Source organism: Schistocerca gregaria, chromosome 4, assembly GCF_023897955.1.
Source record: "Schistocerca gregaria isolate iqSchGreg1 chromosome 4, iqSchGreg1.2, whole genome shotgun sequence".
Lineage (NCBI taxonomy): Eukaryota > Metazoa > Arthropoda > Insecta > Orthoptera > Acrididae > Schistocerca > Schistocerca gregaria.
The window spans coordinates 771,943,354-771,961,160 of NC_064923.1; the positions used below are offsets into that span (position 1 = coordinate 771,943,354).

At 39.4% G+C, this 17,807-nt stretch overlaps 1 protein-coding gene across 1 annotated transcript in view; it reads left to right on the plus strand.

Annotated features, from left to right (window-relative positions):
* The first annotated feature begins 739 nt into the window (after positions 1-739).
* The window catches only part of LOC126267919 (uncharacterized), a 95,945-nt gene continuing 78,877 nt past the window's right edge, over positions 740-17,807 (plus strand). The window contains exon 1 of the mRNA XM_049973229.1: positions 740-3,430. Within this exon, the coding sequence (XP_049829186.1) occupies positions 2,972-3,430 (459 nt within the window). The 5' untranslated portion in view covers positions 740-2,971. The remainder of the gene's footprint in view (positions 3,431-17,807) is intronic.

Consider the following 17,807-nt stretch of genomic DNA (forward strand, 5'->3'; position numbering starts at 1 on the left):
AAAATACATTCCATTTGTATGCAACTCAAATTTACAATCTGTCCAATAACTGAGCACAACAGAAAAACTTTACATCCCTCCTTCCCATCATAAAACACACAACTAACTCAACACACAGTTAACATCATTCCAAAGTACATACATTAAGACAAGTCATACAAAGATTGAAACATAGAACATTAAACTGAAAATAATTTACAGAAAATGAAACAGCACAATATAACAATTATCATAGTATATATTCACATAAACAACAATTTATCATTCTGTAGTACTGTAATTTTAAGAAATACGTTTTTCAGTCACAGGGGTTAACTGTGAGTGTGACATATACTGCTATACAGTCAGAGTTTAAAAACATTTCAAATAAGATCAAGAAAAGGATAAGATAAAAAAAATTGAGAATATATTTGGTTCAAAGGGCTTATTGCACATTACTCAGTTCACTTAGGTTTTCACTCTTATTAACAGGTGCATAATGTTGAAGCAATAATCTCAGTCTTATGTATTATCCTGTCTTCCACTTTTAATCTTGGTTTTCAAATCTCATCTGGTGCAGTCCCCAACAATTAGTCTTTCCTTCTCAATGTCTCTTGTAAGTCTCCCAGTGACCCACAATTCTGGGTGACTTTTCGGAATTGTACCCCTTTTTCTGAACCTCTCTAGGCCTTTTCCTTCATCCCTCTTCCTGGCCCTTCAGCTCTTCTGCTGCAATAAGGAACAACTCACTGCAAAAGCATGGATAAGTTAAACATTTGTGTGTGTGTGTGTGTGTGTGTGTGTGTGTGTGTGTGTGTGTGTGTGTGTGTGTGTGTTTGTTTTCTCTTGCCGCTGCTTGGTGAGTAGATTCTTTTGTCTACCTAATCACATTATAAAATTGATTATTTTTGCTGTTGTATTTATTATATGGGATAGGTTTAGCTGTTCATTATAACTGATGGAAGAAAACAAATTTTCAGATATTTAACAACAATGCATTTATGCATCTCATCAATTGTGGTGGGCCACATCATTCTAACTTTTTTTTGTTTAATACCAACAACATAATTTTAATTATGGATTCTTCTATTACTTCTTGGTACAAAACTTTCATATTTAAGGTTAAATAACAAGTACACTATTTTTTGTCTATTGATTTTTGTTTACTTCACACTACAAGGTGTACAACTTTGCTTCTGCTGTTTGCTGATAGGTGGCAACAATGGTAAGTAACGGTTTAAAGAAACAGATCGCAGATGTCAGCCCGATATCTTTGACCTCAGTCAACATAACCTCATTCAAACATTAGTCGATTTGTGTCTGCATCATAAAGATGTTCTTGATTAAAAATGTCAGTTTACAAGCCTAATTTTGTCATTTGTGGTAGGTGTTACTGTTTTGTTTCAGTATGAAGAAAACAGTGGCTGAGTCTCATTGAATGCCCTCAAGCACGTGTGGTAACGACACCCATAGTGAAAGAACATGTCGTGAGGGGTTTCAACATTTCAAGAATGGTGATTTTAATGTTGTAGACCGGTATAGTGGTGGAAGAGAGAATGTTTTGGAAGATGCAGAATTGGAAATGTTTCTGAGTGAAGACTAGCATCAAACTCAAGAAGAATTGGTACAATTAGCGGTAGTGACACAGCAAGCCATTTCAAAACATCTCAAGGCTATGGGAATGATTCAGAAAGAAGCAACTTGGGTCCCGTGTGAGCCGAAACCAAGAGACGTTGAATGGCATTTGCGTGTTTGCGAACAGTTGCTTCAGATGCAAAAACGGAACAGATTTCAGCATCACATTGTGACCAGGGATGAAAATGGGTTTATTACAATAACACTAAGTGCAAAAAATCATGGGGATATCCCGTCCATGCTTCCATGTCAACCGCCAAACCAAATATTCAAGGCTCCAAGATCATGCTCTGCATTTGGTGGGACCAGCTCAGCGTTGTGTACTATGATGTGTTAAAACCAAGTGAAACAGTCACAGGTGCCCATTATTAAACACAATTAATGTGTTTGAGCAAAGCATTAAAAGACAAATGGCCGCAATACAGTGAGAGGCACGATAAAGTGATTTTGCAGCAAGACAACACTCAACCCTATGTTGCAAAACAGGTCAAAACATACTTGGAAAAGTTAAAATGGGAAGTCCTATGCCACCTGCTGTATTTTCCATACATTGCTCCCTCTGACTGTCACCTGTTTAGATCAATGGCGCATGACCTGGCTGGCCAACACTTCTTATCTCATGAAGAAGTCACAAATTGGATCGATTCGTGGATCACTTCAAAATATGAACAATTTTTTCGATGCGGGATTTGTACACTGCCCAAAAAATTGAGAAAGTAGTGGCCCGCAATGGAAAATACTTTGAATGATACATGTGTAACCAATTTGTTTCATGAAAGCCTCAAACATTGGGGAATAAACAGTGGAAGCAAAGTTGTACACATTGTAGTTTTTTGCTTATGATGACATATCATCTTGAAGATGCCCTAATCAGCCAAAAACTACATAAAATAAACAAAAACCAAGAGAACAAAAACAGTGTACTTGTTATTCAATCTTAAACAATATAATTTCTATTTACTATGAAATTCAAATTTATTGAGGAAAGTCTAAGTATTGCTGAGTCATAAGTCGTAAACAATGAATTTAGTTATGTCCTATACATTTCAGGAAAGAGTGAAAAATTTAAGTCAGCTGACAGATGTTTATATAAACACTATCCTCCAACATAAATTTGTGTGTGATGTGGTAATGATACACAATGTTTTTAGCAACATTAATTTTATAGTAACATGCTTTCAACTATTAGAGGTATTCATAAGCAAAAGTTGTGAACTTCCATTCAGGTGTGCAGTATTTAGTCATGTCCTATTAAGATTTTATGTTCTTGGAACTAACAGACTTTAATTTAGTACTACAAAGTAATCTAATAAAAGTCTAACCTTGTGATTTATTTTTCAGTTTATATGACAATAGCATGTTGCACTCGAAGGAATTGCATGAAAGTCTACCTGCAATCAATGTAGCAGGTACAGTGGGAAAGTGTCTTTTAGATTTTTCCAAACAAGAATTCCACTTTATCTTGTACTCAGATGATGAAGAGAGCTCATACACTAAAGAAAATCTCTTCATACGGAATAAAGCTGCTGAAGATGTATCTTTAAGAATTGATTGTGAGGAATTTAGTGAAAATTGCCCCTTTTTATTTGTCAAGATGAAAGGGAGCAGTATTACAAGAGAAGGCAATTCTATATACACAACTTTAGAGTACAATGAATATGCTATGTTCAAACTAGCCTTTGTCCCAGAACTGGCAGGTTACTACAAAAGTGAAGCTGCTGTTTTTATAACAGACTACTCATGCAAGGAGCCATTTTGTTACATTAGCTATGATGGAACATGGACACCACCAACTATCCAGCTTGAAACTAGTGAGGTAACATCTCATCTTTTACTTAGATAATTGGTAATCATTTCTTATGATGTTGATTTAATATTGGTTATAAACATGCCATGTCACTCAAAATATTTATCAATAAAATTTATTTGAATAAACTGCCCATGTAAGTTCCTTAAAAGCTAAACTGGTTTTTACTGACAGGTCATCATAAACAATCCACAAATACTTCTTGGCCAATGACTGATTCATAATATGATAGACGTCAACATTCCCATGAAGCTCTACCTTAAGTCCTCTAGTAGGAGGCTCATGGGGGAAATTGACTCCTAGCATGTCATAGGTCAATAAGTATTTCTGGACTATTGATAATGAATAGTCAGTCAAAATGAGTTGAATCTTTAAAGAAGTTATGAATGAATTTCACAGATATCAACTTTGTTGTTAGAAGTAATGTGCTCCGTATTGCTCTCTGCCAATAACATGGTAATTGCAAACACTTATCAAACCTCCAGCTAAAAATTAGTTATTGCAGTCATGCATATTATTCTAAACTGTCACTTACTAAGCAATTGTAATAACTGAAGGAAGATATTAAGCTTTCAAAAGTTTTTTAAAATTTAATTAAAAATTTTTCCTCATTAATCGTGGGCATTGTCTGTTTTCTTAGCAGCTTTGCATATTCAACATCTCACATTGTAGGATTCCAAGAAACTTAGTAGGTTGCCTATATATGTTTACTTTTATAAGTTCCACAGTCTGAAATGTTGAAAGAAATTTCTCATAAAAAAATTTTTAGCTGAATTATTTTCTTATATCAATGTACCGTATGGTAGATACTGATTATTGTACAGAAGTAATGCCTTTTGGCACAACTTTCAACATGCTCCTTATTATACTGCAAGTCATTCAGTCTAATGATTTGGCTGTAGGCAGTCTTCTAAATAAGACCTAGTGCATGGATTCTCAAAAATAATGAAATTAAGAATCATACTATGATAATATGCCTTTTTTTTTTGTAAAATAAGGATTAACAGAAAGTGTCAAGACTGTAAGAATGAAAGTTTGGCTGGATTTTGCATGAAAAAATGTACATCAGAAAGCTCTGTGCATGATGGATGTTGTGCCTTGCCACAGTGGATCAGGACCAAGTTTGTGTGAGAATACTATGCAAATAACCAAAATATCAATCAAAACAATGAATAGAGGCTGGTTCCTCAGCTCCAAAGATGGAGAAGACACTGACATCAAATACAGTAGCATTGTTGCTTTGGGACATGAAAGAAATTCTTTAATTAAAATTAATTTCCAAAAATTCTAGAATAGATATTTGGCTCACAGAAGGAAAAAAGTAATTTCAAATCAAGACAATGTCTCTGGTCACAAAAGTCTCTTGATGGAGGTAAGGCTGAATGATCTTTGCTGTGAAATGTTGGAAACCCTAACAAATTACCAAGATTTAACTTCTCCAGGCTTCCATCTCTTTGCAAATCTCAAAGTCTTTCTTGATTATCAGCATTTCTCATGTAAGGAAGAAATAATTGTAGCTATAGAAGAGTATTTTGGAGCTCTTCCATTGGAGCCCTGCAGAGATGGAATAATACCACTCAAATATTAAAAAAGATTATGTTGAAAAATAAAAGGGCCTTGAGAGCATAATTTTTCATTTTTTCCATCAGGCTTGAGTACCTTTCAGAAAATCCACATAACATGCTGGTTTATAATACCAGCCTCTCCAGATACATGGGTTTGGATCATATCACTGCCAATATTTTCAGTCCCACATAAACACATCATATGATTTATAGGTTGTAATTAATCAGCAAGACAGTTAAATACACAGACCCTGTAATAAATAGAGTATCAAAAAGTATGACACAGAATGTGGAATGAATTTAACTGGCAGAGTATGGTGGACTGTGAAAAGAGCTAACAAAGAGGATATCCCCAGTTGATGGGATTATAATTTAAAAATTAAATACAAAAACATCAACCTCAATGAATGTTACATGTTACACTGTTGATTAAATGTTGAACTGAGACATTCATTAATGAGAAATCTCTATGGTTTCTGTTACATCCCTGCAGACAAATTGTAATGTATAGTAAGTGTGGCTCACACACTTCACATTGCGACATCATGCTTCACGGGCACCATCAAGAAAAACATACAAGAACATCAAAAAAAAGATAGTATAACAAACTACATCAGAACTGTCTGGCATTATATCATTGTGGAAATGACAGTGGGATGTCGTAATACAACCTACATGAAAACATGCTTGTCAAATCTGGAGGTGTGGTGTTTGTCACTACCACTACAGAGTACCAGAGAAGCAGCAGCTTATTCAGAAACTTTGAGTTAACTGAGAAGAGTTGTGGTTTGCAATAGCAGTGTTGAGGCTAGCATGGAAGATTGAATTATAGTCAAGTCTGGGTGTCCACAGAAATGTTTAAAAGGTGGTGGGCAGGAGATTCTAACTTACATCTGTATACTTAATAATAATAATAGTAATAATAATAATACAAACAAGGAAAATGCTTAAAATGTAACCATATTTAGAAATTAATTTGCAATATAGATGTAAATGACTTATTCCACATCATTACAATTTATTGTTCAGACAATCCATAAAACATGAAAATACCTAACTATTACATAAATTTTTGGGTACAACCCAGAATATCATTTTGAAATCTAAGTATTTATTAAAACATTAATTATCATACAGTTACATTTTTCACTAGAAATTACTTTTTTCAGAACTTGTTTGTTTTGATCATATCATAAAATTCATAATAATAAAGTTTCTGATTGATTTTAACATTTAGCAGAAGTTTAACAGCAGATATTTGAGAGTCCACCTATTTCTGCAGACCAAACATTGCATCTCATTGGAAAAACTCCACTGTAGCATATGTGTCAGGCAAAGACCTTACAAACTCAAACATTTCAGAAATATTGTAACATGAAATACCAGTCTCTAGAAAAACTTGAAAATTCCTCTTATGTTTGCTGAAGCAGTAGCAGTAATAGTGCTCCTATATTTAGTTGCTATTATTTGATCTTTTATATCACCCTTTCCCTTTTGTGCAACAGAAAATTCTGGAGAGCATGGAGTGCAATAAACAAGCTCATTGCTACTGTCATAAAAAATTTCAAATTTTTTTATTCCTGTTACATGTTAACATTAAACAAACACATTCTTTTGCCCATTGATAAACAGTGAAACAAAACGTCAGTAGCGATCAAATGACCAAATTTGTGTCAACAAGTTACTTTATTCATGAAAACAACAAATACATTATTTCTGTTGTGTTGCTGATTGACTATTTCAAGAACTGGGGTGGAATAGCCATGCCTCCCCACTGAAATAAATGCTAGCTCCAAGGTCAGCTGAAAGAGGCATGGCCATGAGAGAATCTCTAAGAAGGTGGAGGGAAAAAAAAAAAAAAAAAAAAAAAAAAGAAGAAGAAGAAGAAGAAGAAATTCCTCGCCATTCACAAAATTCTCAAACCTCAGACATTGTTGCAACCCTGGACATTGCCTCAGACAACAGTAATAAACCAGGACTGTGCAGGCTAATTGTGGACATATGGAAAGACACTCTACATCTATACTTCACAAGCAACCTTGACGTACCATAAGTGGCGAAGGGTTTCTTGACTTCCGCAAGGCGTTTGACACAGTTCCCCACACTCGTTTAATGAACAAAGTAAGAGCATACGGACTATCAGATCAATTGTGTGATTGGATTGAGGAGTTCCTAGATAACAGAACGCAGCATGTCATTCTCAATGTAGAGAAGTCTTCCGAAGTAAGAGTGATTTCAGGTGTGCCGCAGGGGAGTGTCATAGGACCGTTGCTATTCACATATTCACAGTATACATAAATGACCTGGTGGATGACATTGGAAGTTCACTGAGGCTTTTTGCAGATGATGCTGTGGTGTATCGAGAGGTTGAAACAATGGAAAATTGTACTGAAATGCAGGAGGATCTGCAGCGAATTGACGCATGGTGCACGGAATGGCAATTGAATCTCAATGTAGACAAGTGTAATGTGATGCGAATACATAGAAAGACAGGCCCCTTATCATTTAGCTACAAAATAGCAAGTCAGCAACTGGAAGCAGTTAATTGCATAAATTATCTGGGAGTACGCATTAGGAGTGATTTAAAATGGAATGATCATATAAAGTTGATCGTCGGTAAAGCAGATGCCAGACTGAGATTCATTGGAAGAATCCTAAGGAAATGCAATCCAACAACAAAGGAAGTAGGTTACAGTACGCTTGTTCGCCCACTGCTTGAATACTACTCAGCAGTGCGGGATCCGCACCAGATAGGGTTGATAGAAGAGATAGAGAAGATCCAGCGGAGAGCAGCGCACTTCGTTACCAGATCATTTAATAATCGCGAAAGCATTTCGGAGATGATAGATAAACTCCTGTGGAAGACTCTGCACGAGAGATGCTCAGTAGCTCAGTACGGGCTTTTGTTAAAGTTTCGAGAACATACCTTCACCGAAGAGTGAAGCGGTATATTGCTCCCTCCTACGTATATCTCACGAAGAGACCATGAGGACATAATCAGAGAGATTAAAGCCCACACAGAAGCATACCGACAATCCTTCTTTTCACGTACAATACGAGACTGGAATAGAAGGGAGAACCGATAAAGGTACTCAGGGTACCCTCCGCCACACACCGTCAGGTGGCTTGCGGAGTATGGATGTAGATGTAGATGTAGATGTAGAAGGGTGCTTTGTGTACCACTGTCACTTGCCCCTTTCCTGTTCGGTTTGGATGAAGAATAATTGCCATTAAGCCTCCATGTGGGCTTAAATCTCTCTAATTTTATCTTCATGGTCTTTTCATGAGATGTACATAGGACATACACTTCTGGGAAGACACACTGACAGAACGTTTATCAATAAACTATACCATAATGTAGAATGGCTTTCTTATGGCATCTACCACTGGAGTTGACTGTTCATCTCCATGAAGCTTTTGTGCTTGCTAACTGCAATGGATCATGCTGTTCTGCCCTGTATCTTCCTGGAATGGGACCCACAGGGGTACTAAATGAACACAGGAAGGACAGCATTAATGGTCACAGGTTTGGCTGATCGATGGGAGAGTGTCACAGAGATACTGAAAAAACAACTGACAGGCTCCTGAAGATAGACATAAGCCATCCCGAGAAAGCCTACTTACAAAATTTCAAAAACCAACTTCAAATGATGTCTCAAGAAATTTACTATAAGCCCTAATTGTTGCTCCAATAGGGGTCATGCAGATAATATTAAATTAATTACATCACACACAGGGCCATTCACACTATCATTCTTTCCATGTGCTATACATGAATAGAACAGGATCCCATACTGACAAGCAATATTCAAGTATGGTGTGATAAAGGCAGTCTACAGGAGCGGGACAAATAGGTTTATCATAAATTCTGGAAAACAGTTTCAGTCAGTCTCTAATCTGCTCAAAAACTCCACCGAGCAACACTGATTTTTAGAATTCATGGAAAAACTGTCTCATAAGCAAATGAGACAAAATTTTTAGATATATATGTTCAGGAAAATATGAAATAGCTGATGCATGTCAACAGTCTTAATAAACAGTTAAAAATATATTAAAACAAGTATATTCTAGAAGTGTCCACTGGACTGGAATGTTCTGTATATATAAAAAACAAAGATTCCAAGACTTACCAAGCGGGAAAGCGCTGGTAGATAGGCACAATGAATAAAACACACAAACACACACACAGAATTTCGAGCTTTCGCAACCGGCGGCTGCTTCGTCAGGAAAGAGGGAAGGAAAAGGAAAGATGAAAGGATGTGGGTTTTAAGGAGAGGGTAAGGAGTCATTCCAATCCCGGGAACGGAAAGACAAACTGAAACCACACTGTGAGAAGCAGCACCAGTGCATGATAGTGTTGACTGGGTGGGGGTAAGGAGGAGGCTGGGGCCAGGAGGGGGAGGGATAGTGTGATGGGAGTGGCGGGCAGTGAAGTTTTACAGTGTAGACTGAGGGCAGGAGAAATGGTGTGGAGGGGGAGGGGGTAAGTATCAGAAAGGAGAGAAATAAAAAGAAATGAAAGTAAAAAGAAATTAAAAGACTAGGTGTGCTGCTGAAATGACGGCTGTCTAGTGCTCAAATAGGAACATGGAGGGGACTGGATGGATGAGGACAGTGACTAATGAAGGTTGAGGGCAAGAGGGTTATGGGAACATAGGATGTATTGCAGGGAAAATTCCCACCTGCGCAATACAGAAAAGCTGGTGTTGATGGGAAGGATCCATGTGGCACAGGCTGTGAAGCAGTCCTTGCGATGAGGGGTATCATGTTTGACAGCATGTTCACCAACAGGGTGGGCCACTTGTTTTTTGGCCACAGATTGTTGGTGGCTGTTTATGTGGCCACCGAGAAATTTGTTGGTTGCCATGTCTACATAGAATGTAGCACAGTAGTTGCAGCTTAGCTTGTAAATCACATGACTGGTTTTGCATGTAGCCCTGCCTTTGATGGGGTAGGTGACGTTAGTGACCGGACTGGAGTAGGTGGTGGTTGGAGGATGTATGGGTCGGGTCTGCTGGGGGGTCGCAGGCAGTACCTCATGTAGGCCGCCAGGTGGCAGCTCCTGACAGGCAGCTAAGGTGCTGAGGCACTGCTCTCTGTCAGCAGAGTGCAGAACCAAAGGCTCAGGCACGCCAACTGGTGGTGATGGGAATGTCGTCTGTGACAGTTGTTGTCGATGATGAATGATTGCGTATGCACGATCGCCCACATGTAGGCGTACCTCGAGAGGGTTGGGTGATGTGAGATAACAGGTGAAGTTGCAGCTCTGACTGCAGTTTGCCCAACCGCAAAACCCAATGTGCCGCATCCGGCAGTGTTTAATCATCAGTTAATGCATAATTGTGCCACCAAAGCTGCAAAGGTGTGCGGTCATTGAGATGCTCATCATGGATGATGTGGTGGATAGCTTCTGCCAGAGAGTGAGAAAGGCATTCGATAAGTAATGCTTTCGCTGCTAAATACTTGGGCGAGGCGGGAGGTGAGAGTAGCCGATCATTGATGAGGTCTTGATGGGCATGGACGTGGTTCACCAGGCAGACAAAACATGTGTTGTCATCCAAAATTCTATGGATACCCAGTAAATGGTCCATCAGTGTGAACCAAGTCCTAGGGTTGTCCTTTTGCAACACAGCCAGCTTAGGAAATCTTCCGGGTAACACATGTTGACAGCACTGGAAGGGGAAGATCTGTGTCAGCAGTGGAGGGAGCCCACCAATGCCGGGAGTGCAGTATTGGTGAATGGTGCATTGCCCAAGGTCTGCAGGGGGGGGGGGGGGGGGGGGGGCCTCAAGCAGCACGCGATGTGGAGTGAGCTGGGGTAACTGATGGCACAATGGGTTCCAACTGCAAGCCCAGCGGCGGGCATGGCATGAGTGTAACGGATTGTGTCATTGCAACAGCTGGCAGAAGGCAATTGCAAAGCAATGTTTAATCCATCTAGCACCTCAAATAGAAAAGAGAATACAGCATTTTCAGTTGTTAATATTTCTAAAACCAAAATGTACATTTGATAGAAAATTATGTGAAACAGAATGGTGTTTCCTTAGATACACTGCCTTTTCAATAACTTTTGCAAACACTGATGGCAAAGAAAGAGTACTAAAACTGTTTACATTATCCCTTTCTACATTTATATAAAGTTGATTCACTACTGTTTACTTTAATCGTTTCGGAACCTGACCATTCATAATGGAAAAAATTTCAAATATGGCTAAATACAGGTATTACACGTGCAGCACGGTACTAAAATAATCTGCCATGTATTTCGTCATATCCATAAAAGTCTTTAATCTTCAGTGATTTAATTATTGACTCAGTCTCCCGCTTGTCAGTATCATAGAGGAGTATTTCAGACATCAGTCTTGGAAAGGCATTTTCCAAGAGTGTTATATGATTCTCTATAGAAATTAAGTTTTTATTAGTTCACCAGCAATTCTCAGAAAGTGATTGTTAAATACTGTACATATATCTGACGTATCAGCAACAGGATTTTTTTTACTATGACCTAACTTTCTCTCATTGACCTTGGGCTGCTGACCAGACACTTTCTTCACAAATGACCATAGTGTTTTAATTTTTTCCTGTGAATTTGCTATTCCATTTGCATACCACATACTCTTTTCCTTCCTAATAACATTTTAAGCACCTTACAATACTGTTTGTGAAGGGCTACTGTAGCTCAATTGTGACTACTTCTAACATCAGATATAATCCCAGTCTGTTCTACACAATATCCTTATCTCAGTACTCAGTCACCCAGAATGCCTTTTGCTGCTAGTACCCTGTTTATTATGTTCTAATGGAAAGAAAATTTCAAAGAACATGAGAAATATGTTAAGGAAAGCACTAAAATTGTCACCTATATTATCAGCACTATAAATATTCTGCCACTCTTGTTTCTTATCAAGTTTTAAAAACCTCGCTATTGCCAGTGGATTAGCTTTCCTACATAGTCTGAAATTATACACACATTAAAAAAGTTTTGCTTCACCCCGGTTCCCAGAACTCCTGAAGATAGATGTTGACTGTGGAAATTGTATCACAGACATGTTCCCTTTGACTGTTTGCAGATGTCACTAAATCCGTCTAAAGATGTAAACAACCATGCATGAACATCATCTATTAGATTGAGGGGCTCCAACAGCTGATCAGTTCCAGTTATTCCTCCAGGAAGGAGGTACATGGAACATGTTGTCTGCAGTTAACCATGCCTTGATGGTCAATATAGTGGCTCGATCACATCCACATTGTTGCTTTGTGCCAGGAAGGGCTCTCAACAAGGAAAGTGTCCAGGCACCTTGGAGTGAACCAAAGCAATATTGTTTGGACATGGAGGAGATACAGAGAGACAGTAGCTGTCGATGACATGCCTTGCTCAGGCTGCCCAAGGGCTACTACTGCAGTGGATGACTGCTACCAACGAATTATGGTTTGGAGGAAACCTGAGAGCAACACCACCATGCTGAATAATGCTTTTCGTGTAGCCACAGGACATCTTGTTATGACTCAAATTGTGAGCAATAGGCTGCATGATGTGCAACTTCACTCCCTACATCCTTGGTGAGGTCCATTTTTGCAACCATGACACCATTAAGTGCAGTACAGTTGGCCCAACAACACGATGAATGGACCTCTCAGGCGGTATAACTTTCTCTTCACTGATGAGTTTGGATTGGATTGTTTGGAGGAAGAGACCAAACAATGAGGTTATCAGTCTCATCGGATTAAGGAAGGACGAGGAAGGAAGTCAGCCATGCTCTTTCTTAGAAACCATCCTGGCATTTGCTTGGAGTGATTTAGGGAAATCACAGAAAACCTAAATCAGGATGGACAGACGTGGGATTGAACCGTCGTCCTCCCGAATTTGTGTCACATATGCCTTCAACCAGACAATTGTTGGGTACATGTTTGGAGGCAACCCGGTCAGGCTGAATGCCTTAGACACACTATCCAGGAAGTGAAGTGATTTGGAGGTTCCCTACTGTTTTGGGGTGGAATTATGTAGGGCCAATGTATAACGCTGTTGGTCATGGAAGGCACCGTAATGGCTGTACAGTATGTGAATACCATCCTCCAACTGATAGTGCATCCATATCAGCAGCATATTGGCGAGGCATTCGTCTTTATGCATGACAATTCGCACCCCCACCTCACGCATCTTGTAAATGACTTCGCACCCCCACCTCATGCATCTTATAAATGACTTCCTTTAGGATAATGTCCCCGCTTGACTAGAGTGGCCAGCATGTTCTCCAGACATGAATGCTATGGAACATGCCTGGGATAGATTGAAAAGGTCTGTTTATGGACAACATGACCCACCAATTGCTTTAAGGGATCTACACCAAACCACCATTGAGGAGTTGGACAACCTGGATTAACAGTGCCTTGATGAACTTGTAGATAGTGTGCCAAGATGAATACAGTCATGTATCAATGCAAGAGGATGTGCTACTGGGTATTAGAGGTACTGGTGTGTACAGCAGTCTGGACCACTGCCTCTGAAGGTCTCGCTGAATCATGGTATAACATGCAATGTGTGGTTTTCAAGAGCAATAAAAAGTGCGGAAATGATGTTTATGTTGACCTCTATTCCAATTTTCTGTACAGGTTCTGGAACTCTAGGGACTGAGTTGATTCAAAACTTTTTTTGATGTGTATGTATATAACAGTTGTTTGAGGACAAAAGCCTTTTAGTTTTAAAATTTGTGTATCAACTAACTGAATACCCATCTAGTAATGAAGAATAAATAAAAATATTGTCTATTGCTGTGCTACTGTTCCCCTGTACCCTGGCTGGATGATATGAATTTAGGAGATCTTCCAACATCCTGTTTCTTGCACAATTTCACACAACATTAATATCGAAGTCACCAGATATAACTAATTTTTAGTACTTCCTATAAAATGAACCAAGAATTTTCTCTAGCTTGAGCAGAAATGCTGTGAAGCCAGAGTTAGGGAACCTATAAACAACAACAGTTAGCAGTTTAGTTTCAGTGAATTTAACAGCCACTCCACACCATTCAAATACCTGTTCGGTGCAATGTCATTATATGTCTATGGACTCAAATGGGATACCATCTCGTACATACATTACCACTCCCCCACTCCACAAAGACTGCCTTGAAAAATAGCCAGCTAATCTGTATGCTGGTAAAGGAAGCCTTCCTCAATGCCGATGAGGACCCAGAGGACGAACCCATACTTTTTGCCCCCGAGGATGTGGCAAGAGTAATTAGGTTCCTCCCTACAAAAAAGGCACCAGGGCACGACAGTGTCACCAACCAGTTAGTCAAAAAATCTCCCACCCACAGCAATCACACACCTCGGGAACGTCCTCAACGAGATTACTCGATCCCGTGAGTTCCCAGCTTGCTGGAAACATGCGGTAGTGGTCGCGATACACAAACCAGGAAAAGACCCTCTATTCCCGCAGCACTACAGGCCGATTAGCCTCTTACCAACACTCAGCAAGATCTATGAGCGCCTCCTGCTAAAACCCATACAGGAACGTATTACCAGAGAGCAGCTCCTACCGGATTTCCAATTTGGGTTTCGGCAGAACCACTCTGCCCCACAACAGGTCATGAGAGTGGTTGAAGCAGCCACAGAAGGATTCAACCACTGAGGCTACTACGGGATAGTGCTACTAGATGTAGCCAAAGCCTTTGATTCAGTATGGCATAGAGGGCTACTCTACAAGTTGTACACGCAAGGATTCCCCGGGAGCATAGTTAAGCTGATCAAAAGCTATCTCACGAATAGGACTTTCTCTGTCAAAGTCGAAACTGCCACCTACACCAAAAGGCGTATTCGTGCTGGGGTGCCACAGGGATCGGTCCTGGGGCCCGTTTTGTACAGTTTGTACACCGCGGACACTCCAACAGCCCCCCTGGTGCACACTGCACAGTACGCTGATGATACAGCCTTCTATACGAGAAATGCGAACAAGGACCTGGTCATCCATAGGCTACAAAAGGTTTTAGACGACACAGAAACTTGGGCCCATCGCTGGCGCATCACCATCAATTCTGAGAAGACGCAGGCAATGCTGATTACCCGTAGGCTCGGAAGGCGCGAACCTCCTCAACGTCCCCCCCTCCATCTTCACCTAAATGGAACCATACTCCCCTGGTGCAGAAATTATTAAAGTGGTCCTCAAATATACCAATAACATCAGAGTCAACATCTGTAAGCAGTTAACTAACCTTATCCCTAATACCTCTTATAGTTCAATGAAATATGCTAATTCCTTCGTTATTTGAATATGTGTCCTCCTTTGAAGGTGATTGCTTTGTAAGAGGGACTTCTTTTAAGCAGGGATACCTATCAGCCAACTTCAGTCTAAAATGTGTGCAGCTTTAACACCAACTGCTGCAGGAATTTTCCCATGAGCAGTCCCACCATCGCCCACTGCACTAGATTTGCCAGCCTACCTTTCCCATACCTATTGATGTGCAGGCTATACTTAGTGAAATCTGATCTATTAATAGACTGAATGGGCCCCATTGCAATGTGAGCCATGAAATCCTCCATCAGCATCTTCTCCAGCCCCATGTTAACCCACCTAACAGCAGCATTATGATGAGGCTGATTATGATGCTGGAAAAGGTCCACAAAGTGCACATTGGTGCCACCAGTTTGAGCTGCTTTCTTTACTAATTCACCACCTACATCATATTCCCCATCCCTGTGAAGACTATTCCCAGCCCCATACACAATCACTACCTGACTCTCTTTCATAAAATTCCTACTTGTTAACAGTCACCTGAGCCAGACAACCACTAGGTTTCACAATGTTGGTGACATGGTACTCATTCCTTAACACTTGCTGCAACTGCTGGTCCCATCTCTGCCATGTGAACTACCTAGCAGCAGAACCTTCTTCTTTCTGTTAGAATTTGCAACTGACTTAGACTTCCTAGCTGCTGAGTACTGCTACATGTTTACTACACCTACAGCTACAAAAGGTGCCTCTCCACTAAACTCTGACAGTTGATCATGTCTATTGGTTAGACTCAAAGTACAACTGGCTGAAAATCTATTCCTCCTAGCTACCTTCTTGCAAACTGCTAGTTCTTGTTCCCTAATGCCCTTCACCCCCCTCATCCTATCTAGTTAGTCCTTTACATCTTGTAACTGCATCTGAAGTGCACATATCTGATGCTCCTGCTCCTCTATCAACTTACTTCTGCAACAAGTTCTGCATTTCCAGTAGAGGATCTCTCTAGAATGCATGCTGGCTTCCCCGCTGCATCCCCCCTCCCCCCTCCAATTAAAATATTTTGATCAAATCATACTTTGTAACCCACTACTCACAAACTTACGACAAAGCCCACACTTCTTGCTCATAGTAAAATGTTAACAGTTAGTGAAAAAACGAAATCTCTACATTATCTAAGTTCAATTACAACTGTAGAACTATTTAAGAATTAGCAATAGTGATTTGAAATTTCACCCCCTACAAAAAAGCAAGTACTTTTATTAATGTGACTAAACCACTACTAGTACAATACCACAAGAACATCACACAGTTTCTTCTCTAAAACCAAAAATTCAAGTGGAAACTGGAACACTCAACAAAACTAACCACAGTGAACGAAAGTTTTACTGAAACGTTTCACTACAAACTATAGACTAAGTGAACATGAAAGCCAAATATTTTAGTTTGCAAAGTGGCCAAACAATTGTCCTTGAAATTATGTTTTTTCAATAGTATCAAATCTGCATTGTGAAAATTTTCTATTTATCTATTCCAACAGTTAATACGTCAATAAATAGAATTTTAGTCTTTCCACACACAAACATTTCCCCCGTAAGAAATCAGGATGTGTAGCACTAAATACGTATCATTAATTACATTACATCTTAAAGATGCAAAAAAGGGGTAGTGATGAATACATCTGCAAATCAAACGTAGGACAAGGGCCACATGGCTCAGCATCCATTATGAAACAAGCACCAAGCCAGTGGCAAAGAGGATTAGCCCAAGTCTGGAAAATGAGCAGTCATTTGATGCCCCTGCAGTAGCTAACACCTTTAATGAGTACTTTTGAAAAATTGCAAATGATCTCATCCAAAGTAACTTTCAAACTCTTACTATGCACCACACTGAAAACCAAAAAACCCCTAGTGGGTCTATGTTTCTCAAATAGATCACAGAAAATGAGATCATAATGGCAATTAGATCATTAAAGAAATCTTTATGTGGTTTTGATGATATTCCAAACTGTCATGAATCAAACAGAATATTATATTGTAGAACTGCTAAGCATATTATTAAACACTCCTCCTCTGCCATACTCAAAGCAAACCATAAATCCTGTTTTTATCAACTACTTTAAACAATATAAACAAATATATCTAAAAACAAAGATGATGTGACTTACCAAACAAAAGTGCTGGCAGGTTGATAGACACACAAACAAACAAAAACATCCACACATGGTGTATGTGCGGATGGATATGTGTGTGTATGTGAGTGTATGCCTGTCCTTTTTTCCCCCTAAGGTAAGTCTTCCGCTCCTGGGATTGGAATCACTCCTTAACCTCTCCCTTAAAGCCCACATCCCTTCGTCTTTCCCTCTTTCCTGATGAAGCAACCATTGGTTGCAAAAGCTTGAATTTTGTGTGTATGTTTGTGTGTCTACCAACCTGCCAGCACTTTTGTTTGGTAAGTCACATCATCTTTGTTTTTAGATATATTTTTCCCACGTGGAAAGTTTCCCTCTAATATAAACAAATACTTAGACAAGTTATGACAAAACCAAAGAAAATGGAAAATGACAAACAAATAAAAATTCCAGGAATAAGACTAA